Source organism: Nerophis ophidion, linkage group LG02, assembly GCF_033978795.1.
Source record: "Nerophis ophidion isolate RoL-2023_Sa linkage group LG02, RoL_Noph_v1.0, whole genome shotgun sequence".
Taxonomy (NCBI): Eukaryota; Metazoa; Chordata; class Actinopteri; order Syngnathiformes; family Syngnathidae; genus Nerophis; species Nerophis ophidion.
Window position 1 is genome coordinate 86,784,104 of NC_084612.1, and position 24,329 is coordinate 86,808,432.

Sequence of the window (24,329 nt, forward strand, 5' to 3'; positions counted from 1 at the left end):
ACATACGTGGTCGGCCTCGTGCACGTCACAGATCTTGGCCCCTGTGGCGGGGTTAAAGGTCGCGAAGGTCCTCCCTGTGCTGGATGCACGCCATTCGTTGTTGATGAAGATCTAAAATTGGGTTAAAAAAATATAAGTAAATATGGGGTCACCTTGTTCCTGAAATCGTTTTACGCTTACTTTGTTGTACCTGACCTCCTGGACCGGGACGGGCCGGGGGAGGCCCCCTCCCTTCTCCGTCATTCCGTTGTGAGACATTCCTGACGAGCAGCCTGCGAATGTGTGCTCCTCCTGCACCCGCCTCGGCTTTTTCAGGAGGGCAGGGAGGCTCCGCCCTCATCGGCTCCCAAGTTCCGCCTATCATCAAAGCCACCTTGCTTAAGCCCCTCTGTGACCTCCCAGCTCACCTCTTGACCGTTGCACTTAAACGAGAGGAAGCGTGGGCCAAAGCTTTGACGGTGACATGTCAAGCGCCACTTTTGTTTTCTAATTGACTAATTAGCGTAACACTTCCTCAAGGGGCGGGAACCAAAACACAACACGAAAACAAACCAAAAAAAAAAGAAAAATCTGCACTCATTTTAGACGAGCTGGTAAACTTTTCTAAGAACAGAGAGCAATGTATCTTGCAGAAAATAAAGCCACTGGACCGGATCAGAACTTTCGCAAGAATCGAGCCCAAGACAAAGAGAGTCTGATAGACACTTGCAAGGGCGGGGGCTGGCAGGGATGACCCGTCCAGGTGTTCAGAACCAAACAAAGAGTCTTTTCAGCCGCCGCCCCTGCTCTGCGTGTTGCTAGGTAGAATATCAAAGTCAAAGAAGACTTTGTTCAACTTTAGCATGGAACTAGCGGCTCGTTGAGACTTCATGCTTCTGACGTGTTCGCACAAAGCCAGCGTCTTCCTGTCTGCCGGTGCCAAGGCTCCAAGTGTGATGCTCAACATGCTGCTGTGGTGGTACGTCTTCGATGGTATTGTGCTTCCACAAATACCATCCAAGTCTTGACCGTGACCTTCTCAGATGGACTCGCTGGGAGGAGACCGCACTCAGTCCGGTAAGCCCCACCACCACCAGGACCCGGCCTGGTTCTGTGTAAGGCGATGCTTTAATGGACAGATCAGCTCTTCTGAAGTGGGACTCGGAGGAACCACTTCAGTGGGTCAACGTGGCCTTTTGTAACGCACACACACACACACACACACACACACACACACACACACACACAATGTGAAGTTCAGTATATAAACCCTGAGTTTTCTTGAACAAAATGTGGGTGTTTTTTACCTGTCATATACAAACCCAATTTCCATATGAGTTTAGAAATTGTGTTAGATGTAAATATAAACGGAATGCAATGATTTGCAAATCCTTTTTCAACCCATATTCAATTGAATGCACTACAAAGACAAGATATTTGATGTTCAAACTCATAAACTTTTTTTTTTTTTTGCAAATAATAATTAACTTGGAATTTAATGGCTGCAACACGTGCCAAAGTAGTTGGGAAAGGGCATGTTCACCACTGTGTTACATCATATTTTCTTATAACAACACTAAATAAACGTTTGGGAACTGAGGAAACTAATTGTTGAAGCTTTGAAAGTGGTATTCTTTACCATTCTTGCTTGATGTACAGCTTAAGTTGTTCAACAGTCCGTCAAAGTCGTATTTTACGCTTCATAATGCGCCACACATTTTCGATGGGAGACAGGTCTGGACTGCAGGCGGGCCAGGAAATTACCCGCACTCTTTTACTACGAAACCACGCTGTTGTAACACATGGCTTGGCATTGTCTTGCTGAAATAAGCAGGGTCGTCCATGATAACGTTGCTTGGATGACAACATATGTTGTTCTAAAACCTGCATTAATGGTGCCTTCACAGATGTGTAAGTTACCCATGCCTTGGGCACTAATACACCCCCATACCATCACAGATGCTGGCTTTGGAACTTTGCGCCTATAACAATCCGGATGGTTATTTTCCTCTTTGGTCCAGAGGACACCACGTCCACAGTTTCCAAATATAATTTGAAATGTGGACTAGTCAGACCACAGAACACTTTTCCACTTTGCATCAGTCCATCTTAGATGAGCTCGGGCCCAGCCAAGCCGGCGGCGTTCCTGTGTTGTCTATAAATGGCATTCGCTTTGCATAGTAGAGTTTTAACTGGCATTTACAGATGTAGCGACCAACTGTAGTTACTGACAGTGGTTTTCTGAAGTGTTCCTGAGCCCATGTGGTGATATCCTTTACACACTGATGTCGGTTTTTTTATGCGGTACCGCCTGAGGGATCAAGGGTCCGTAATATCATCGCCTACGTGCAGTGATTTCTCCAGATTCTCTGAACATTTTGATAATTTTACCGACCGTCGATGGTAAAATCCCTAAATTCCTTGCAATAGTTCGTTGAGAAATGTTGTTCTAAAACTGTTCGACAATTTGCTTACAAAGTGGTGACCCTCACCCCATCCTTGTTTATGAATAACTTAACATTTCATGGAAGCTGCTTTTATATCCAAACATGGCGCCCACCTGTTCCCAATTAGCCTGCACACCAGTGGGATGTTCCAAATAGGTGTTTGATGAGCATTCCTCAACTTTATCAGTATGTATTGCCACCTTTCCCAACTTCTTTGTCTCGTGTTGCTGGCATCAAATTCTAAAGTTAATGTTTGCAAAAAAAAAACAGTTTTATCAGTTTCACCATCAAATATGTTGTCTTTGTAGCATATTCAACTGAATATGGGTTGAAAATGATTTGCAAATCTTTGTATTCCGTTTATATTTACATCTAAAACAATTTCCCAACTCATATGGAAACGGGGTTGTACATGGGACTGATTCTGCTTGTCGCATGAGCTTTGGGTAAACATTTTTTTTTTCTTAGAACTTTCCAATCAGCTCATCAGAACTCGCTATGTAGGTGATCGTTAGTAGTGAGGAGGGCAGCTGCAGCAAAGTGGACACTGCGGACCACAATGTTGCAGCACCCAAATGCAGTTTGGAGGCTAAGCTCCTGTTAGCATGTTTATTGCTGCCAGCCTGAAACGCGGGTGTCAGGGACAGATTTTTACCGTAAAAATCTAAAGCTTAGTGATGTATCAGATATATCAGATTGAAGGTGTTTTCTTACCCTTTAAGTTCATATTTCACTGTTTGTTGCATTTTTGTTGTGTTTCACTTGATTGTAAGATATGTCGATGGAGGGGGGGGGGGGGGGGGGGGGTGACGTTCATGTCAATATTCAGTGTTTTATCCTTCATAGTTAATATTGTAAATCCCATTCTTTATTGTCATGCACAAACCCCGTTTTCATATGAGTTAAGAAATTGTGTTCAATGTAAATATAAACGGAATACACTGATTTGCAAATCAGTTTCAACCCATATTCAGTTGAATATGCTACAAAGACAACATATTTGATGTTCAAACTGATAACTTTCAATCTCTAAAGGATATCACATGGGCTCAGGAAGACTTCAGAAAACCACTGTCACTAAATACAGTTCATCGCTACATCTGTAAGTGCAAGTTAAAGCTCTACTACGCAAAGCGAAAGCCATTTATCAACAACATCCAGAAATGCCGCCGGCTTCTCTGGGCCCGAGATCATCTAAGATGGACTGATGCCAAGTGGAAACACGAGTCCACATTTCAAATTGTTTTTGGAAATATTCGACATTGTGTTATCCGGGCCAAAGTGGAAGCGAACCATCCCGACTGTTATCGATGCAAAGTTCAAAAGCCAGCATCTTTAGTTCCCAAGGCATGGGTTCGGTGAAGGCACCATTAATGCTGAAAGGTACATACAGGTTTTGGAACACATGCTGCCATCTAAGCGCCGTCTTTTTCATGGGCGCCCCTGCTTATTTCAGCAAGACAATGCCAAGCCACATTAAGCACGTATTACAACAGCGTGGCTTCGTAAATAAAGAGTGCGGGTACTTTCCTGACCCGCCTGCAGTCCAGACCTGTCTCCCATCGAAAATTTGTGGCGCATTATGAAGCGTAAAGTACGACAGCGGAGACTGTTGAACGACTGAAGCTCTACATAAAACAATGGGAAAGAATTCCACTTTCAAAGCTTCACGAGTGGTGTTAAAAGAAAAGGTGATGTAACACACAGGTGAACATACCCTTTCCCAACTACTTTGGCACGTGTTGCAGCTATGAAATTCTAAGTTAATTATTCAAGTTTATGAGTTTGAACATCAAATATGTTGTTTTTGTAGCATATTCAAGTGAATATGGGTTGAAAAGGATTTGCAAATCATTGTATTCCGTTTATATTTACATCTAATACAATTTCCCAACTCATATGGAGACGGGGTTTGTACATTCTGGGTCTTTCAGTAAAAACGTAAAATTCCATTCCGTTTTTTTAAGGCGGCCTGTCATAACGTTTTCAGCATTCAAACAAACATTTTTTGTATTACTGTTCCTAAAAATCCGATATACCAGCCCCCAGACACTTTTTTTTCTCTAGTCAAAATTTCTCTTGCCTGAAATTATGTCATCTCAGGTTTTTGAGTTCATAGTACTGAATGAAATTGACCCCGACACATCCAAATAAGGGCATGTTGCCTAGCATTTCCTGTCATCGTGACTGTTTTTCATGGAGACCAGTCCTTAAGTCCTAACATCGACATATTTGCTAAACTTTGCTTTTGTGTAGCGCATGCTATCCACCTGCACGTATTCAAATATATCAGCAAAACATGTTATTTCTTAGACTAGCAGATACTACACAGGTCAAGACTATGTAATCCCTCACCTAATGCCAAACATGTTATTTCTTTAGCAGATACTACACAGGTCAACACTACCGTATGTAATCCTTCACCTAATGCAAAACATGTTATTTCTTAGTACTAGCAGATGCTACACATGTCACCTAATGCAAAACCTGTTATTTCTTAGACTAGCAGATACTACACAGGTCAAGTGTGTATGTAATCCTTCACCTAATACAAAACATGTTAGTTCTTACGAGCAGATCATCATCGGCTGTCACTTGAACGAGTATGACGATCCTCCTGTGCGTGACTTTAGACTACACCACACAATCCTTGACAGAATCGGGTCAGGGTCCAGTGGCATGGAGTCCCAAGACTGGGGGCCCTTTTCTGCTGCAGTCTTCTTCCGCCATCACAGCCGTTGTGGTAGTACATGCATACTAGCAGATACCAGAGGTCGCTAACATGTTTTGCATTAGGTGAAGGATTACAAAATCTTGACCTGTGAAGTATCTGCTAGTCTAAGAAATAACATGTTTTGGATTAGGTGAAGGATTATTGACCTGTGTAGTATCTGCTAGTAAAAAACAACATGTTTTGCCTTAGTTGGTCTTTGTAGACGTGCAGGTAAACAGCATACGCTTCACAAAAGCAATGTTAGGACTCTTGAAAAAAGGAATGACAGGAAATGCTAGGCAACATGCCCTTATTTGGACATGTCAGAGTCAATTTCAGTACTACGAACTCAAAAACCTGAGATGACATTATTTTAGGCTGTAAAGACTGGTTGCCATGGTTAGCTCAACTTGCTGAGATGATCACAGGACCGGCGGGTTCTCTGATCCATTGTGCATCCACACCGCCCCTGTCCCGCTGGAGGGTGGCATGACCAGAGGTATACCACAACTGTTGTAGTATACTGTGGCAGCTAAGAAAACCCCTTCCAAAAAAAAAAAACCTCGTAAGATGATCTGATACGTTACTGGCTGCCATCCTCTTGGCTTTCAAACACGCACACTCGTTTGTTCCTTTCCAGGGAAACCTGCAGGGCTCGACAATGCAAAACAAAACAAAAGGACAAATGACACAAGGGTTCAGATGAGTTGGGCGGGGCTTCTCCCCCCCCCCCCCCTTGGGTCTCAGACCAACTTTATTGGTACATTCAGGAAGTCGCTCGCGCTTTTCAAAAAAATTACAAATATTTTGTCTTTCCTACAACCCATTCACTTGGAAGGAAAACCAAACGATTTATCATTGTCGCGTATTTGGAGGCCCCCCTTGTGGCAGCCATTAGAATGGTTCTGTTAAAACAAGGGGGTCCGCATTTTTTTTGTTTTCACTGATACAAAATTAAGTAATGACAGGGCACTTTGATGCATGTTGCACATATATTTGTTATTAGCATAATTTGTGTAGCATCGTATCAATTTTTGGGGGGTATTGCAAGGGCCGCAGTCCAAAAATGAGCATAACAATCCAGCAGGGGGCAACACAGCCAGATGTTGTGTGTGGTTATAGGGCGTTAAATGTGCTTTTTGCCTACACGAGTGATTTCTTCTGACATTTTTTTGTGGAATTTTATCAGGAAAATGGCACGTGCAAACACACACACACGAAAAAACAAAAAACAAAAAAAAAGTTTAAATAAATTGTACAAAAATATTAATATAACACCCAGGATTGCCACGTGGAAGACTGCAAACCGTGAATAGTCAACTTGGCAGTCCGGAGGATGAGGCTGTGCCCCCCACCCAACCCCGCTCCACATTCGGCAGGCGGAGCCAGCGAAGGTTTATGACGTGGAGAACAAGGCAGGAACGCGCGGAAACTGACCGACTGTCAGCAAGGAACCGCAAACAGTTCTTTCTCTTCTATGTCATTCTGGGACGGCGCGGCATAGAGTGGACCATCCGGTTCGAGTCCCCCGTCCTAGTCGCTGTTCGTGTCCTCGACCAGGGCACTTCACCCACATTGCCTGCCCCCCTCGTCCCTCCCACCCCACCCGCACATGGAAGCTTCAATGACCACGCAGCTGATCTATGACCCCGATCCGGTCCCCGGGGCGCCGAACGATGGCTGCCCGCTGTTCCCTACAGAAGAATGGGTGAAATGCGACAACAACTTCACGTACGTGACAAAAATCATCTCCTTCGTCTCCGCCTTTTTCTCCCCGGCGTGGGCGACACCAGGGGCTGCGTACGACCTCTGATGCGATTGACTTTGTGCCTGAGATAGTCCTTCATGACCGTGGCGATGGGGAGCTTCTCCACCCGCATGTTGAGGCTTTGCAGGCCGATGCACTGACGGATCTTGATGCGACACAAGTCCTGCAGGCTCCTGGGCCGCCCTGAATAAAACAAACCAAAAGGGTGGAGGGGTGTCCAAACTTTTTAGATCTTTAAGATGGAAACTGTAGCTGCCATTATGATGTGCAGTGTTTTCAAATGACCATGAGTCTTGAACTAGGGTTGGGCGATATGGCCTTTTATTAATCTCTCGATATTTTTAGGCCATGTCACGATACACGGTATATATCTCAATATTTTGCCTTAGCCTTGAATGAACACTTGATGCATATAATCACAGCAGTATGATGATTCTTTGTGTCTACATTAAAACATTCGTGTTCATACTGCAATAATATATGCTTATTTTAAACACAACTAAGTCAACATTATATATTTTTTTTATATTTACTTTAATTTTCCTGAGGGAACTGTCCCGAAGGAATCAATAAAGTACTATCTATCTATCTATTAAACAGTTATTAAGCAGAGGCACATTCATGTCATTTCAAAACAGAAAGTGCAAGATTGTCAGAGACATCTTAAAAAAAGCTATTAGCGCACTTTTGTGCATGATGTCACTAAGATGACATATCAAAACCACACTAAATTAAAGTGCACTTTTTGTACAGAACGCCATTACAGTAGTTTAAAACAAATAAAGTGCACTTTTGTGGATGATGTCACACAAGATATTTTAAGTGTCAAATAAAAATGAGCTGCATAATAGGAAATCTAGGTTGCTGCGGACATTATCTCCTTCTGTTGTTGCCAATTTTTTTCATATTGACATGTGGAGTTTCAAGCACTCTTCATTCTCTAGCGGGTGACTTTTCAAATGATGCTACATTAGCAGTGGTGCTACTTTTTGTAGCAATGCTTTTGCCGCATAATTGTTCAACATCTTCCCACTTGAAACCAAACCACCGCCAGACGATGGACCCCGTGTTGTTTTTCTTGGGAATTAATTGTGAAGTGAAGTGAATTATATTTATATAGCGCTTTTTCTCTAGTGACTCAAAGCGCTTTACATAGTGAAACCCAATATCTAATTTTTTAATTCAAACCAGTGTGGGTGGCACTGGGAGCAGGTGGGTAAAGTGTCTTGCCCTAGGACACAATAGGCAGTGACTAGGATGGCGGAAGCAGGGATCGAACCTGCAACCCTCAAGTTGCTGGCACGGCCGCTCTACCAATCGAGCTTTACCGCCCTTCTACCTATTCTTCCTTCATTTGTTACCAGATTCACGCCTTCTCTCTCGTATTACCACCCGCATCGCATCGATAGCATCACAGCCAACGTTACCATGTCGCTACCCGTCTGCTCCGCGGGAGCATGTGACGTTGCACACGGGACAGTATGACTTATAAGAAGGTGCGCTTGTTTTAAGTCACTGTGAGAAGGAGAGACAAGAAAGAGGGGGAAACACATGAGTGTAATGCCCACAGCGAAAAGCAACTGCGTGAGACAGATACTTGAATATCACGATATAGTAATTTTCTGTAGCGCACAGAGAGAAACCCGTGATTATTTGAGTATATCGATACATCGCCCAGCCCTATCTTGAACTATACAAAGTATTTTAATACATCTAGGTCACAGCAGCTGAGACGAGGCACCAAACAGTGTGGGCGGGGCGCGTTTCCACAGAGTGTTGCCTAAAAATGAAGGGTGTCAGGACAGACGCGGAAGGAGATTTTTACAACAAAGTTCTAAAGCTTGGTAATGTATCAGATAGTTATTTTTACCCTGCGCGTTCATATTTTGCTGGGTCTGTTGCATTTTGGTGGCGTTTCACTTGACTGTAAAATATGTCAATTGGGGGGTGTGACGTTCATATATTGTCAATATTCAGTGTTTTATCCTTCATAGTTAATATTGTAAATCCCACATTATTTTCATTCAGATTGTGGGTGTCTCATTCAGTAGTAAAATGTAAAATTCCATTCCGTTTTTGAGGCGGTCTGTCGTATCGTTTTTAGCGTTTAATCAGACATTATTGTGAGGTTTTTGTATTAGTGTTCCTAAAAAAATAGATATACCGGCCTCCAGACACATTTTTTTCTCTAAATTTGGCCGCCCAAGTCAAAATAATTGCCCGGGTCTGCCCTAGAGGGCCGCCAAATCTTTTTCTCAGCCGTGGTCTTACAGACATTTCTTAAGTGTTCTCGTTCTAGCGAGACTCTCATTTGACGGGTCAATGGTTTCCTTATTAACCTGCTCAGTGGCCTTGTGGTTAGAGTGTCCGCCCCGAGATCGGTCGGTCGTGACTTCAAACCCCGGCAGTGTCATACCAAAGACTATAAAAATGGGACCCATTACCTCCCTGCTTGGCACTCAGCATCAAGGGTTGGAATTGGGGGTTAAATCACCAAATATTATTCCCGAGCGCGGCCATCGCTGCTGCTCACTGCTCCCCTCACCTCCCAGGGGGTGGAACAAGGGGACGGGTGAAACGCAGAGAGTGATATGACCAGACTAGTGTGTGTGTGACTATCAGTAGTAACTTTTAACTTTAAGCGCAAAAATGATGACTAAGGTGGTGAAGCTGTATTTTCATTTGCACTTTAATTTTATTATAATGACTTCATTTGAACTATTTCAGCACAACATAAAACTATGTAAATATTTTTTGGGGCAGTTTTCTATTTTATACCTTTATTTATACCTTTTGTTTTCTCCTTTTTGTGCCCTTGTGTGCATTATCATTTACATTCTTATTAGAGATGTTCGATAATATCAGACTGCCGATATGACCGGCCAATAAATGCTTTAAAATGCGATATCGGAAATTGTCTGTATCGGTTTCAAAAAGTTAAATGTATGACTTTTCAAAACACCGCAGTGTACACAGACGTAGGGAGAAATAGAGAGCGCCAATAAACCTTAAAGCCACTGCCTTCGCGTGCCGGCCCAATCACATGATATCTATGGCTTTTCACACACACAAGTGAATGCAAGGCGTACTTGGTCAACAGACATACAGGTCACACTGAGGGTGTCCGGTTAACCAACTTTAACACTGTTACAAATATGCGCCACATTGTGAACCCATACCAAACAAGAATGACAAACACATTTCGGGAGAACTTCCGCACCGTAACACAACTGAACAAATACCCAGAACTCCTCCCAGCACTAACTCTTCTGGGAAGCTATAATATAAACCCCCTGCTACCCCCTACCCCACCTCAAGTACCCCCCCATCCTCACCCCCTACCTCATGCTCTCTCAGGGGGATCATGTCCCAAATTCCAAGCTGCTGTTTTGCGGCATGTTAAACAAAATAATAATAATAATAATGGATTAGATTTATATCGCGCTTTTCTATTGTTATATACTCAAAGCGCTCACAGAGAAGTGGGAACCCATCATTCATTCACACCTGGTGGTGGTAAGCTACATCTGTAGCCACAGCTGCCCTGGGGTAGACTGACGGAAGCGTGGCTGCCAGTTTGCGCCTACGGCCCCTCCGACCACCACTTATCATTCATTCATCATTCATTCACCGGTGTGAGCGGCACCGGGGGCAAAGGGTGAAGTGTCCTGCCCAAGGACACAACGGCAGCGACTTTGATGTCCATAGGTGGGAAGCGAACCTGCAACCCTCAGGTTTCTGGTACGGCCGCTCTACCCACTACGCCATGCCGCCCCCACTTTGTGTCTTCAGTAATAAATATTGCAGTGCCATGTTGTAATTTTTTCCCATAACATGAGTTGACTTATTTTGGAAAAACCTTGTTACATTGTTTAATGCATCCAGCGGGGCATCACAACAAAATTAGGCATAATAATGTGTTAATTCCAGGACTGTATACATCGGTATCGTTTATTGGTAATTGAGTTGGACAATATCGGAATATCGAATATCAGCAAAAAAGCCATTATCGGACATCTCTAATCCTTATCCTTTCCATCCTTTGTAACTGAACTACTGTGTGGAACAATTTCCCTTGTGGATCATTAAAGTTTGTCTAAGTCTTATCTATAAGTCCCTTCTTATGCAGTATATTTGATTAGTATTATTTTTTTTCAAATAATATTTTTTCCAATCAGCCTGACCTAAGCTTAAGGTTTTTGTGTGGAAAAAATAATTATTGTGATCAACACATGCGTTCGTATCATTTGACGATGTTGTAAATAAATAAATGATAAATGGGTTGTACTTGTATAGCGCTTTTCTACCTTCAAGGTACTCAAAGCGCTTTGACACTACTTCCACATTCACCCATCCACACACACATTCACACACTGATGGAGGGAGCTGCCATGCAAGGCGCTAACCAGCACCCATCAGGAGCAAGGGTGAAGTGTCTTGCTCAGGACACAACGGACGTGACGAGGTTGGTACTAGGTGGGATTTGAACCAGTCACCCTCGGGGTGCGCACGGCCACTCTCCCACTGCGCCACGCCGTCCCTTGTAAACTTCTTTTTCAGTGTAAATATTTGGGCCCGAGGTCAAAAAGATTAAGAACCCGTTTTCAGGGTTTGCATGTGTTGTGTCACAACGCTAATGCTAAAAACGTGATGGCCAAAGTGAACGGTGTCTAAATAAAAAGTTGCGGACGAGGCACACGTGTCATGTGAGATAAGATATTAAGTATCAAGGCAGGAACGACGCCATTGTTCCTCTGACATCACATGATCACATGGAACACAAAGGCTATATTGCACAACGCTCGCTTGAGGTCACAATTGACATCACGGCCTAATGTGATGCCATGGCGTTGTCATAGCAACCAGCTAACATCAATGGACTGGAACACGATGCCAGAACTGATTGTGTGTGTGTGTGTGTGTGTGCGCGCGCACTCACTTGAGACGTCCTGCAGGAAGTCCAGGCACGCACGGCTGTGTTGGGGCATGCTGACGGAGACGGCGGCGGGCGTCTGTCCCTCGTAGTTCCTGATGTTGGTGTTGGCGCCGTAGGCGTAGAGCATCTGAGCGCACAGGACGTCGTCGCGGATCGCCGACAGGTGCAAGGGGGTCTGGCCGTCCTCAAGCCGTCCCAGGTTGGTGTCGGCCCCCCGCTGCAGGAACATGCGGCAGTAGGAGTGGTTCCCCTTAATGACGGCGTAGCGCAGCACGAAGCCCTTCTGGATGTCGATGTTGGCGTTGTGGTCCAGGAGGATGCGCACGCAGCTGGAGCGCTCGCGGATCATGGCCAGCTGCAGCGGCGTGGTGCCCTTGTCGCTCAGCGGGTCCACCTCGGCCTTCAGCTCCAGCAGGAGGCGCACGAAGGCGTCGCGGCCGTAGTGGGCCGCCACGTGCAGCGGCGTCCAGCCGTCGTTGCTCTTGGCGTTGATGATGTCGCCGCAGAAGACCGAATCCAGCATGAGGCGAGCGATGCGTGCGCGGCCGTGCATGGCGGCGTAGTGCAGTGCCGTGAAGCCCCCGATGAGGTCTTTCACGGTGGGGTTGGCTGTGGGGGAAAAGAGGGCACAGGTAAGCGGTTGATAAACACTTCCCCCTAGTGGTCACTGCCGTCATTACAACATAGACTGGTGACTATTATTAAGGTTGAAGTTTATTTCAAAGACAGTTACAACATGATACGTCACACTTTCCTCCTCTCCAAGGTTCTCATAGTCATCATTGTCACCGACGTCCCACTGGGTGTGAGTTTTCCTTGCCCTTATGTGGGCCTACCGAGGATGTCGTAGTGGTTTGTGCAGCCCTTTGAGACACTAGTGATTTGGGGCTATATAAGTAAACATTGATTGATTGATTGATTTTTTTAATTTCTCATTGCAACATGTCAAAAATAATTAAGATTTGCCATTTCATAGCAATTTATTCACTGCCTGTTGTCCATTTACACACAATTTACTCCACAAATAATAATGGCTCTCAATAGTTAAATAATTGAATATCACATGACAAAAAAATATATATTTTTCTCTATTTATACACAATTTAGTCCACACGGCCACCGCTGCTGCTCACTGCTCCCCTCACCACCCAGGGGGTGATCAAGGGTGATGGGTCAAATGCAGAGAATAATTTCGCCACACCTGTTGTGTGAGACAATCATTGGTACTTTAAATAAATAAAGTTATCAATAAATAGTTAAACAAGTTGAACGTCACATGATGCAGAAATGAAAAAGATTCTTATTAATAAATTTTTCTCCACAAATATTAAAATACTAAATTAAGTTGAACATTAAATGGCAGAAAATTATCTATTTTTTTATTTATTTTATTTTTTTTATAAACAATTTATTCCACAAAGCTAAATAGTTAAATAAGTTGAACTCCCTTTCAAGCAAAACTGGATCATGATTACATACTGTACATTAAATTTTGAATTATATTAATAAATTCTATTATGTGTTGCCTACCTCGTTTTTTTGTGTCATTGCCTGAATTAAATAAATAAGTGAAAGAAAATGAATGAAATGATCATTTAATTGTTTATTAATTTTTATTATAATTTTGTTTTATCATGTTTTTCTGGTCAAGTGTTAAAATGTTTTGCAGCTTTTACTCAAGAATGTTCCTCAAAAGTGCACTCTAAAATTCAGCTTTACAGATGCCACGTGTAAAGACGTCATCTTGCGACACCTCCTGGAACAATTTATCAATAACTTTTTAACATGCTCACTAAAATTAAAACATGTAACGTGTACCTTGATATCTGACCACTTTTTTTTTCAAATCCCATTTCCATGAGTTTGGAAATTGTGTTAGATGTAAATATAAATGGAATACAATGGTTTGCAAATCCTTTTCAACCCATATTCAATTGAATGCACTACAAAGACAACATATTTGATGTTCAAACTCATAAACTTTTTTTTTTTGCAAATAATAATTAATTTAGAATTTCATGTCTGCAACACGTGCCAAGGTAGTTGGGAAAGGGCATGTTCACCACTGTGATAAATAATCTTTTCTTCTAACAACACTCAATAAACGTTTGGGAACTGAGGAAACTAATTGTTGAAGCTTTGAATGTGGAATTCTTTCCCATTCTTGTTTTATGTAGAGCTTCAGTTGTTCAACAGTCCGGTGTCTCCGCTGTCGTATTTTACGCTTCATAATGCGCCACACATTTTCGATGGGAGACAGGTCTGGAATGCAGGCGGGCCAGGAAAGTACCTACACTCTTTTCTTATGAAGCCACACTGTTGTAACACGTGCTGAATGTGGCTTGGCATTGTCTTGCTGAATTAAGCAGGGGCCATGAAAAAGATGGCGCTTAGATGGCAGCATATGTTGTTCCAAAACCTGTATGTACCTTTTAGCATTAATGGTGCCTTCACTGAACCCATGCCTTGGGAACTAATGCACCCCAAAACCATCACAGATGCTGGCTTTTGAACTTTGCGTCGATAACAGTCTGGATGGTTCGCTTCCCCTTTGGTCCGGATAACACAATGTCGAATATTTCCAAAAACTATTTGAAATGTGGACTCGTCAGACCACAAAACACTTTTCCACTTTGCATCAGTTTATCTTAGATGATCTCGGGCCCAGAAAAGCCGGCGGCGTTTCTGGATGTTGTTGATAAATGGCTTTCGCTTTGCATAGTAGAGATTTAATTTGCACTTACAGATGTAGCGACAAACTGTATTTAGTGACAGTGGTTTTCTGAAGTGTTCCTGAGCCCATGTGCTGATAACCTTTGGAGATTGATGTCGGTTTTTGATACAGTGCCGTCTGAGGGATCAAAGGTCAAGGTCATTCAATGTTGGTTTCCGGCCATGCCGCTTACGTGGAATGATTTCTACAGATTCTCTCAACCTTTTGATGATAATATGGACCGTAGATGTTGAAATCCCTAAATTTCTTGCAATTGCACTTTAAGAAACGTTCTGAAAACTGTTTGACTATTTGCTCACGCAGTTGTGGACAAAGGGGTGTACCTCGCCCCATCCTTTCTTGTGAAAGACTGAGCATTTTTGGGGAAACTGTTTTTATACTCAATCATGGCACCCACCTGTTCCCAATTAGCCTGCACACCTGTGGGATGTTCCAAATAAGTGTTTGATGAGCATTCCTCAACTTTATCAGTATTTAATGCCACCTTTCCCAACTTTTTTGTCACGTGTTGCTGGCATCAAATTCTAAAGTTAATGATTATTTGCAAAAAAACAAATGCTTATCAGTTTGAACATCAAATATGTTGTCTTTGTAGCATATTCAACTGAATATGGGTTGAAAATGATTTGCAGATCATTGTATTCCGTTTATATTTACAACTAACACAATTTCCCAAGTAATATGGAAACGCGGTTTGTAATATATATAATTTCATATGGCCCACAAAAGCTTGGAAAAAATAGCATCAATAGAACACTTCATTTTGAATTGTACTTCTTTTAAACAATACAACAAACATTATCTTAACATAGATTCAAAACACTTTAAATAAAACCTTAAATATCTGACTTATGATTTTAAAGCACGTTATCATGAAAAATAATCAAATGCACAGGCACCTATTTATAGCCCGATTAGTGTGAAGTTAAAAATATTAAAACACACCGTATATTTTACCGTGCACAAATTCATGGTGAAAAAATGTCCCCTGAACAAATTTTTTGGCAACATTGTGACAAGCAGACCAGTTTTGGCCGTTTTGAACACGCAAGACCAATAAGCTGCACAGTATCCAGAAGCGTCACAAAAATTGAACTCTGAAGTTTGTGTACAAATGGTGTGATTTTTACACACGAAACTTTTTAGAAATCTAATTTAAAAAAATAATCGACAACGATGGGGCCAGAATAATATTGCTTAGGGCGACACAAAGCCAGATTTACAACGTGTTAATGGACAAATATTCATATTTATTTTATAGTTGTATTTGTTGCCTCGGCTGCCTATGTCCCTGAACTCTAGTCCCGTTATGTGTTTAAGAGCAAGGGCAAACAAATACGTATTTGTGTCAAAACTGAGAACAACAAAACAAATCTGACCTCCATAATCCAGAAAGACGCGCACACATTGCTCGTTGCCTTTGGTGGCGGAGAAGTGCAGCAGCGTCCAGCCGTTGGCATCACGGGTCTTTGGCGAGTATCCTTGCTCCAGCATCTTCCTGACGCTATAAGCATCGCCCGCCGCCACTGCAGCCTGGATCTGCAGCTCCTCGGGCAGCTCGGTGTCCCCTCTGCACTGATGGTTCGGCATCCTGTTGACATATTTCCCAACAGGAATATTAGTCTTTACCAATAACCTCTATCAGGAGATGGGTACATACATGTATAAATATACCCCCCCAAAAAAAATATGTATAGGTTTACTTATTGAAATATATATATAAATACATGTAAAAGACTAAAAATAGAACCCATTACCTCCCTGCATGGCACTCAGCATCAAGGGTTGGAATGGGGGGTTAAATCACCAAAAAATGATTCCCGAGTGCGGCCACCGCTGCTGCTCACTGCTCCCCTCACCTCCCAGAGGGGGTGATCAAGGGTGGTGGGTCAAATGCAGAGAACAATTTCGCCACATCTAGTGTGTGTGACAATCATTGGTACTTTAACTTAAATAGGTTTATATATAAATACATGTGTGTATATAGTATATATACAGTGGGGCAAAAAAGTAGTCAGCCACCGATTGTGGAAGTTCTCCCACAAAATGATGACAGAGGTCTGTAATTTTCATCGTAGGTACATTTCAACTGTGAGAGACAAAATGTGAAAAAAAAAAATCCAGGAATTCACATTGTAGGAATTTTAAAGAATTTATTTGTAAATGATGGCGGAAAAAAAAGTATTTGGTCACTTCAAACAAGGAAGATCTCTGGCTCTCACAGACCTGTAACTTTTTCTTTAAGAAGCTCTTCTGTCCTCTACTCGTTACCTGTATTAATGGAACCTGTTTAAACTCCTTATCTGTATAAAAGACACCTGTCCCACAGCCTCAAACAGTCAGACTCCAAACTCCACTATGGCCAAGAACAAAGAGCTGTCGAAGGACACCAGGAAAAGAATTGTAGACCTGCACCAGACTGGGAAGAGTGAATCTACAATAGGCAAGCAGCTTGGTGTGAAAAAATCAACTGTGGGAGCAATTATCAGAAAATGGAAGACATACAAGACCACTGATAATCTCCCTCGATCTGGGGCTCCACGCAAGATCTTATCCCGTGGGGTCAAAATGATCATGAGAACGGTGAGCAAAAATCCCAGAACCACACGGGGGGACCTGGTGAATGACCTGCAGGTAGCTGGGACCAAAGTAACAAAGGTTACCATCAGTAACAAACTACGCTGACAGGGAATCAAATCCTGCAGTGCCAGACGTGTGCCCCTGCTTAAGCCAGTGCATGTCCAGGCCCGTCTGAAGTTTGCCAGAGAGCACATGGATAATACAGCAGAGGATTGGGAGAATGTCATGTGGTCAGATGAAACCAAAATATAACTTTTTGGTATAAACTCGACTCGTCGTGTTTGGAGGAAGAAGAATACTGATTTCCATTCCAAGAGCACCATACCTACTGTGAAGCATGGGGGTGGAAACATCATGCTTTGGGGCTGTTTTTCTGCTAAGGGGACAAGACAACTTATCCATGTTAAGGAAATAATGAATGGGGCCATGTATAGTGAGATTTTGAGCCAAAACCTCCTTCCATCAGTGAGAGCTTTGAAGATGAAACGTGGCTGGGTCTTCCAGCATGACAATGATCCCAAACACACTGCCCGGGCAACGAAGAAGTGAATCCGTAAGAAGCATTTGAAAGTCCTGGAGTGGCCTAGCCAGTCTCCAGACCTCAACCCCATAGAAAATCTGTGGAGGGAGTTGAAAGTCTGTGTTGCTCGGCGACAGCCCCAAAACATCACTGCTCTCGAGAAGATCTGCATAGAGGAAGGGGCCAAAATACCAGCTAATGTGTGTGCAAACCTGGTTAAGACCTATAGTAATTGTTTGACCTCTGTTATTGCCAACAAAGGTTATATTACAAAGTATTGAGTTGAATTTTTGTTATTGACCAAATACTTATTTTCCACCATAATTCACAAATAAATTCTTTAAAATTCCTACAATATGAATTTTTTCACATTCTGTCTCTCACAGTTGAAGTGTACCTATGATGAAAATTACAGACCTCTGTCATCATTTTAAGTGGGAGAACTTGCACAATCGCTGGCTGACTTAATACTTTTTTTTGCCCCACTGTATATAACTAAAAGTTAAAGTACCAATGATTGTCTCACACACACTAGGTGTGGTGAAATTATTCTCTGCATTTGACCCATCACCCTTGATCACCCCCTGGGAGGGGAGGTGAGCAGTGAGAAGCAGCGGTGGCCACGCCCGGGAATAATTTTTGGTGATGAAACCCTATATACATATACATATACATATATATATATATATATATATATATATATATATATATATATGTATATAGCACCCCCCCCCCTCCCCTCCTGCGTCGGTTGAGGTGGGCGGGGTTAGGAGGGGGCGGTAGCGGGGTGTATAATGTAGCCTGGAAGAGTCAGGGTTGTATGGGATTCTGGGTATTTCTTATTTTGTGTTTATGTTGTGTTACAGTGCGGATGTTTTCACGAAATGTATTTGTTTTTCTTGTTTGGTGTGGGTTCACAGTGTGGCGCATATTTGTAGCAGTGTTAAAGTTGTTTAAACTGGCACCCTCACTGTGACCTGTATGGCTGTTGAACAAGAATGTCGCATGTGTGTGTCTGCAGAAGCCACATACGACACATGACCTTACTGGTAAACTGTTTGTACAAGATGTGGAGAGCACTAAAGTAAGTCAGTGTCATCGTAGCACGCCTTTATGTTAGTTGATTGGGTTTTACTCAGTAGACGTCCGAGTTTATAGTCACTCTGTAACCCGCGAGTATCCCGAACAAGTCGGGAGGAATTGAATGCGTAATGCTAATAAGGGGCATTCATATAAAACTCACTGACCGCACTAATTGCGGGCCACATGTCTGAGACCCCTGGTTGAAAGATAGCACAAAGCAACAAAAAAAAAAAACTCTGTATACTGTCTTCTTTCATTTTAAATTTCAAGAGTCTTGTGGCTCCCGTTATTTTCTTTATTTTTTGAAACGGGTCAAAATGGCAGATACGAAGGTCCTGCAGTCCTGGGTTCAATCCCGGGCTCGGGATCTTTCTGTGTGGAGTTTGCATGTTCTCCCCATGAACGCGTGGGTTCCCTCCGGGTACTCCGGCTTCCTCCCACTTCCAAAGACATGCACCTGGGGATAGGTTGATTGGCAACACTAAATTGGCCATAGTGTGTGAATGTGAGTGTGAATGTTGTCCGACTATCTGTGTTGGCCCTGCGATGAGGTAGCGACTTTTCCAGGGTGTACACCGCCTTCCGCCCGATTGTAGCTGAGATAGGCGCCAGCGCCCCCCGCAACCCCAAAGGGGAATAAGCGGTAGGAAATGGATGGATGGAGGGTCAAAATGGCTCTTTGAGTGGTAAAGGTTGCCGACCACTGAGCTAGACGAAGTGGATGGGGAGACGGAAGTCTGGGCTTCCCTGCTTAGGCTGCTGCCCCCGCGACCCGACCTTGGATAAGCGGAGGGAGATGGATGGATGGATGGATGGATTTTTTATTTATTTTTTTATGTGGGACAAAAATTGAGTAGCGGGCCACAAACAGCTCCCGGAAGCACACATTGGACATCCCCAGGCTCATCAATAACCTTTGAATTTGGGCATGTTTACCTTTCTGCAAGGCGAGGAGACAAGTTTCTCTTCGTCATATCGGAGCAGCACTTTGACAAAAGACTTGATTCTTACTTAGAAGGATGTCCTGCAACACAAACCTAAACAGAAAAAAAAGTGACGTTAGCCGAGCTCCTGCATGAGCGCGGCTCAGTCAACACGATGACGAGTGCCGCGTAAAAAAAAAAAGTTTGCTACTAAGTTTGCAAACGCTATTTTTTTTGCCCAAAAGCTAACATTGGAAGAGAAGCCGCGAACAAAAGAAATGCTAGACACATATTGCTAACAATGCAAAATAAAGCGACGCGTAGACAAGAAGAATGTTACAACGGTAAGGAAACACTTTAGCAACTTTAAGGGGAATTATTTGAACGTAAAAGTGGAGACTTAATATAACGCGGGGCGGGTTAATTGAAGCAATATTGTGTTGCGTCTCAGATTGAAGCTAGCACTAGTTAGCCATAAAGCTAGCCATGCTAACCAGCGCATTCTTGCTTCGCCGCACTTCCACCATCATAAAGTTACTTCTTCTAAATGTTTGCACATACATAAAGAAAATTCCTGCCGGAGAACTAAAAAAAAAAAAAAAAAAACATACTTGACAGACGTCGTGTGGACATTTAACGAACCAATCAGCGTCCAGACGGGAAAGCTAACCGAGTTGTCAAAGCTGCATTTTGGAGCCACTTTTCTTCCTCCGGGCGCGACGCCGACAAACAACATTTGGGATGTTGAATTTTTTTAGGTGCGCGGACGCACATTCGCCGGCGACATTTCTACGTCAAACAACGAGCTTTCATAGAAAGTCCGCCGTGGCTCGGAAGCGTCATTCGCGTACCTTCCGTCATCATGACTTCAGAATAAAAGCATGATCCCGATGACCCCCCGCCCCCTCCTCAACTAATAAACACACGTAAAAATAAACCCGGAAAAAAAAAGACAATAACTTGCAGGAAAATTAAAAAAACAACAACTTAGTTTTCAAACCAAAATCAAATCAACTTTATTTATAAAGCACATTTAAAATGTACCACAGGGGTAGCCAAAGTGCTGTACAATGGGCAGGTAAAAAGATAATACGAGAACCGAGCAAAGAACACAACACAAACAGAACATGATAAAAAAAATAAATAAAACATAAAAACAGGTTCACGGCAGGTGTATAATGGGACGCCATTGCAAGACGGATATCACTCAGTGTTAAAAGCCAAGTAATAAAATAAGTTTTTAAGAGAGATTTAAAAACAGGAAGAGAGGAGGCTTGTCTAACACTCAGAGGTAGGTCGTTCCAGAGCTTGGGAGCAGCAGCGGCGAAAGCTCTGTCACCTCTGAGCTTCAGCCTTGTGTCAGGGACCGTCAGTAGCAGCTGATCGGCTGATCTTAGGGATCGGGTGGGGCAGTAAGGCTGAAGGAGGTCGGAGAGATATGTTGGCACGAGGTTGTTTAGACATTGAAAAACAAATAGGAGTTTAGAATTGATTCGGTAACGCTCAGGGAGCCATTGAAAGGACGCTAATATAGGGGTGATGTGCTCACGTCTGCGGGTCTGTGTTAGCGGGCGATGGAGGCCTGGCTATTGCATTGCAGTAGTCTAAACGATTCAAGATAAAGGCCTGGATTGATTTCTCAAAATCATGTCCTGATAGAAGCGGTTTCACTTTCGCTATTTGGCGTAGTTGATAAAAGCTTTTTCAAACGCCGCTGCTGGTTTGTTTTTCGAATTTAAAATCTGAGTCGAACTTTACCCCCAGGTTTGTGACACAGTCGCTGAGATACGGGGTCAGAGTGCCGAGGTCAACGTTGGGGGAGGGAGAGCGACTTGGACCGAACAACATAACTTCAGTTTTTGTCTTCATTTAGACTCGGGAAGTTAGCTGAAAGCCAGGCTTTGATGTCGTGCAGGCAGTCAATGAGACGTTGAATCGTGTTATTTTGTGCCATGGGAAAATAGATCTGGCAATCATCGGCATAAAAATGAAATGCGGTACCATACTTCCTAAAAATAGAACCAAGGGAGAGAAGGTAAAGGGACAGCCGAGGGTCCCTGGTTCAATCCCCACCAAGTACCAACCTCGTCACGTCCGTTGTGTCCTGAGCAAGACACTTCACCCTTGCTCCTGATGGGTGCTGGTTAGCGCCTTGCATGGCAGCTCCCTCCATCAGTGTGTGAATGTGTGTGTGAATGGGTAAATGTGGAAGTAGTGTCAAAGCGCTTTGAGTACCTTGAAGGTAGAAAAGCGCTATACAAGTACAACCCATTTATCATTTAAATAAGATTGGGGCAAGGATTGAGCCCTGGGGTACCCCGTGTGGAAGACATAAAACTGTCTATTTATACACAAAAACTCCTGTCCGCTAGGTACGACCGGAACCAGTTGAGGGCGGCGCCCTTAATACCCACACAGTTCTCAAGACGAGTGATTAAGGTGGCGTGGTCGAAAAAAAAAGTAATGGCGACCATATTTTTAGTTTTTATGCGCACAGTGGGTTCCAAACACTAGTTGCAGAATCTAATATACTAAATACCAAGAAATACAACAATTGAATAGCTCTGATGTACATTAATTACAAGACAGTTAAGTTGCGCAATAAATCACAGAAGTATCAGTACAAGTAGAAGTACAATAGTCAAATACAGTACCAGTGCAATATCAAATAGTGTAACAGTATATACAGTATAGGAAAGAACAAATATGAAGGTGTCAACAGTTCTTTGGCAGTTGAGTAGTGACAGTAGTATTAAAAAAGGTAACGGAACAGTGTGACTTTTTTATACTCTTGTTTTTACATTATTTACTATCATTGAATGAAAAGTATTGTAGTCCGGTAATTACATTGGTAAGTAAAGTGTTTTTACATTATTTTTTTACATTATTTACAGTCATTGAATGAAAAATATTGTAGTCCGGTAATTACATTGGTAAGTAAAGTGTTTTTACGTTATTTTTTACATTATTTACAGTCATTGAATGAAGAGTATTCTAGTCCGGTAATTAAAGTTCTACAGGTTTAACATGTGTACAAGGATATTTCACATGCCTTTACTGTGTATATAATTGAACAGTATTCATCCATTTTCTACCGCTTATTCTCTTTGGGGTTGCAGGGGGGCAGTGGTGCCTATCTCAGCTACAATCGGGCCGAAGGCAATGTACACCCTGGACAAGTCGCCACCTTATCGCAAGGCCAACACAGATAGACAACATTCACACACTAGGGCCAATTTAGTGTTGCCAGTCAGCCTATCCCCAGGTGCATGTCTTTGGAAGTGGGAGGGGCCTATCCCCAGGTGCATGTCTTTGGAGGTGGGAGGGGCCTATCCCCAGGTGCATGTCTTTGGAAGTGGGAGGAAGCCGGAGTACCCGGAGGGAACCCACGCATTCACGGGGAGAACATGCAAACTCCACACAGAAAGATCCCGAGCCCGGGATTGAACCCTGACTACTCAGAACCTTCGTATTGTGAGGCAGACGCACTAACCCCTCTTCCACCGTGAAGCCCTGTGTACAATGTGTATTCATAATATGTTGTGAAAAGGAAATTTCATATTTTTTGGAAGCTCATCTTGTACGTGACTTTGTTTATAGGGTTAGGCGCAATAAGTGTTCAACTTCAGTTTAAACCGGGGGTGTCCAAACTTTTTCCACTGAGGGCCGCATACTGAAAAATCAAAGCAAGCTGGGGCCATTTTGATATTTTTTTTATTTTAAAAACCAATGCAATATATGTATAAAAATGTACATTTAGGCCTCCACTCAGGCCACCAGAGGGTTTTGGTCAGAAAAATATTAAAAATATTATTCAATATTATTATTACTATAGGCTTAAATCTCTAGATCAACATTAGGTCTATCTGTCAAGATAACATTTAAAAAAAATTAAGTTGTATGCTCTTTTTGTCAAAATCTTTTTTTTTTATATATAGAAAAAACGCGAAATATGCAATATTTTCACCCAATAACATTTTTTAAGTGGAATATTTTAGATTATATAATAAGTGTAGTTTTATAAAAAGGTCAATAAGTCATAACAACATTGATTTTAATTCATTATTATTTTCAACCTGATGCCTCACGGTGGCAAAGGGGTTAGTGCGTCTGCCTCACAATACGAAGGTCCTGCAGTCCTGGGTTCAATCAATTTCCGTGTGGAGTTTGCATGTTCTCCCCGTGAATGCGTGGGTTCCCTCCGGGTACTCCGGCTTCCTCCCACTTCCAAAGACATGCACCTGGGGATAGGTTGATTGGCAACACTAAATTAACCCTAGTGTGTGAATGTTGTCCGTCTATCTGTGTTGGCCCTGCGATGAGGTGGCGACTTGTCCAGGGTGTACTCCGCCTTCTGCCCGATTGTAGCTGAGATAGGCACCAGCGCCCCCAAAGGAAATCAGCGGTAGAAAAATGGATGGATGGATGGATTAAAAACAACAATAATAACAAGAAAGATAAGATAAGATGATTACAAAGAATAAGCAGGTGTGTTTTGAGTCTTGACTTGAAGAGGGATATTGAGTCCAAGTTACGAAGTTCCAAAGATGTGAGGACAGTTTAAATAAGGGGACAGTGAGATAGATGGATGAAGAAGATCTTAGGGAACGTGGGTGTATTTATGATATGTTGTGAAAAGGAAAAGG

At 42.8% G+C, this 24,329-nt stretch overlaps 2 protein-coding genes across 4 annotated transcripts in view; both read right to left on the bottom strand.

Annotated features, from left to right (window-relative positions):
* The window catches only part of aldh1a3 (aldehyde dehydrogenase 1 family, member A3), a 41,867-nt gene extending 41,605 nt beyond the window's left edge, over positions 1-262 (bottom strand). For both annotated transcript variants that reach the window (XM_061875174.1, XM_061875168.1), the window contains exons 1-2: positions 181-262; positions 7-111 (exon numbers count right to left, since the gene is read on the bottom strand). In XM_061875174.1, coding sequence (XP_061731158.1) covers positions 7-111; positions 181-258 — 183 coding nt within the window. In that variant the 5' untranslated portion in view covers positions 259-262. The remainder of the gene's footprint in view (positions 1-6; positions 112-180) is intronic.
* A 5,574-nt stretch (positions 263-5,836) lies between these two features.
* On the bottom strand, positions 5,837-20,554 carry asb7 (ankyrin repeat and SOCS box containing 7). Of its 2 annotated transcripts, none has more exons than XM_061893138.1 (5): positions 20,326-20,554; positions 19,697-19,797; positions 15,957-16,168; positions 11,847-12,452; positions 5,837-7,090 (listed from the first exon to the last, which is right to left on the bottom strand). In XM_061893138.1, the coding sequence occupies exons 2-5, from the start codon at positions 19,732-19,734 to the stop codon at positions 6,885-6,887; spliced, it is 1,062 nt and encodes a 353-aa protein (XP_061749122.1). In that variant the 5' UTR covers positions 19,735-19,797; positions 20,326-20,554; the 3' UTR covers positions 5,837-6,884. The 2 variants fall into 2 exon arrangements, with proteins under 2 accessions (XP_061749122.1, XP_061749114.1); XM_061893130.1 differs by having other exon boundaries at positions 20,295-20,554.
* Positions 20,555-24,329: the final 3,775 nt, after the last annotated feature.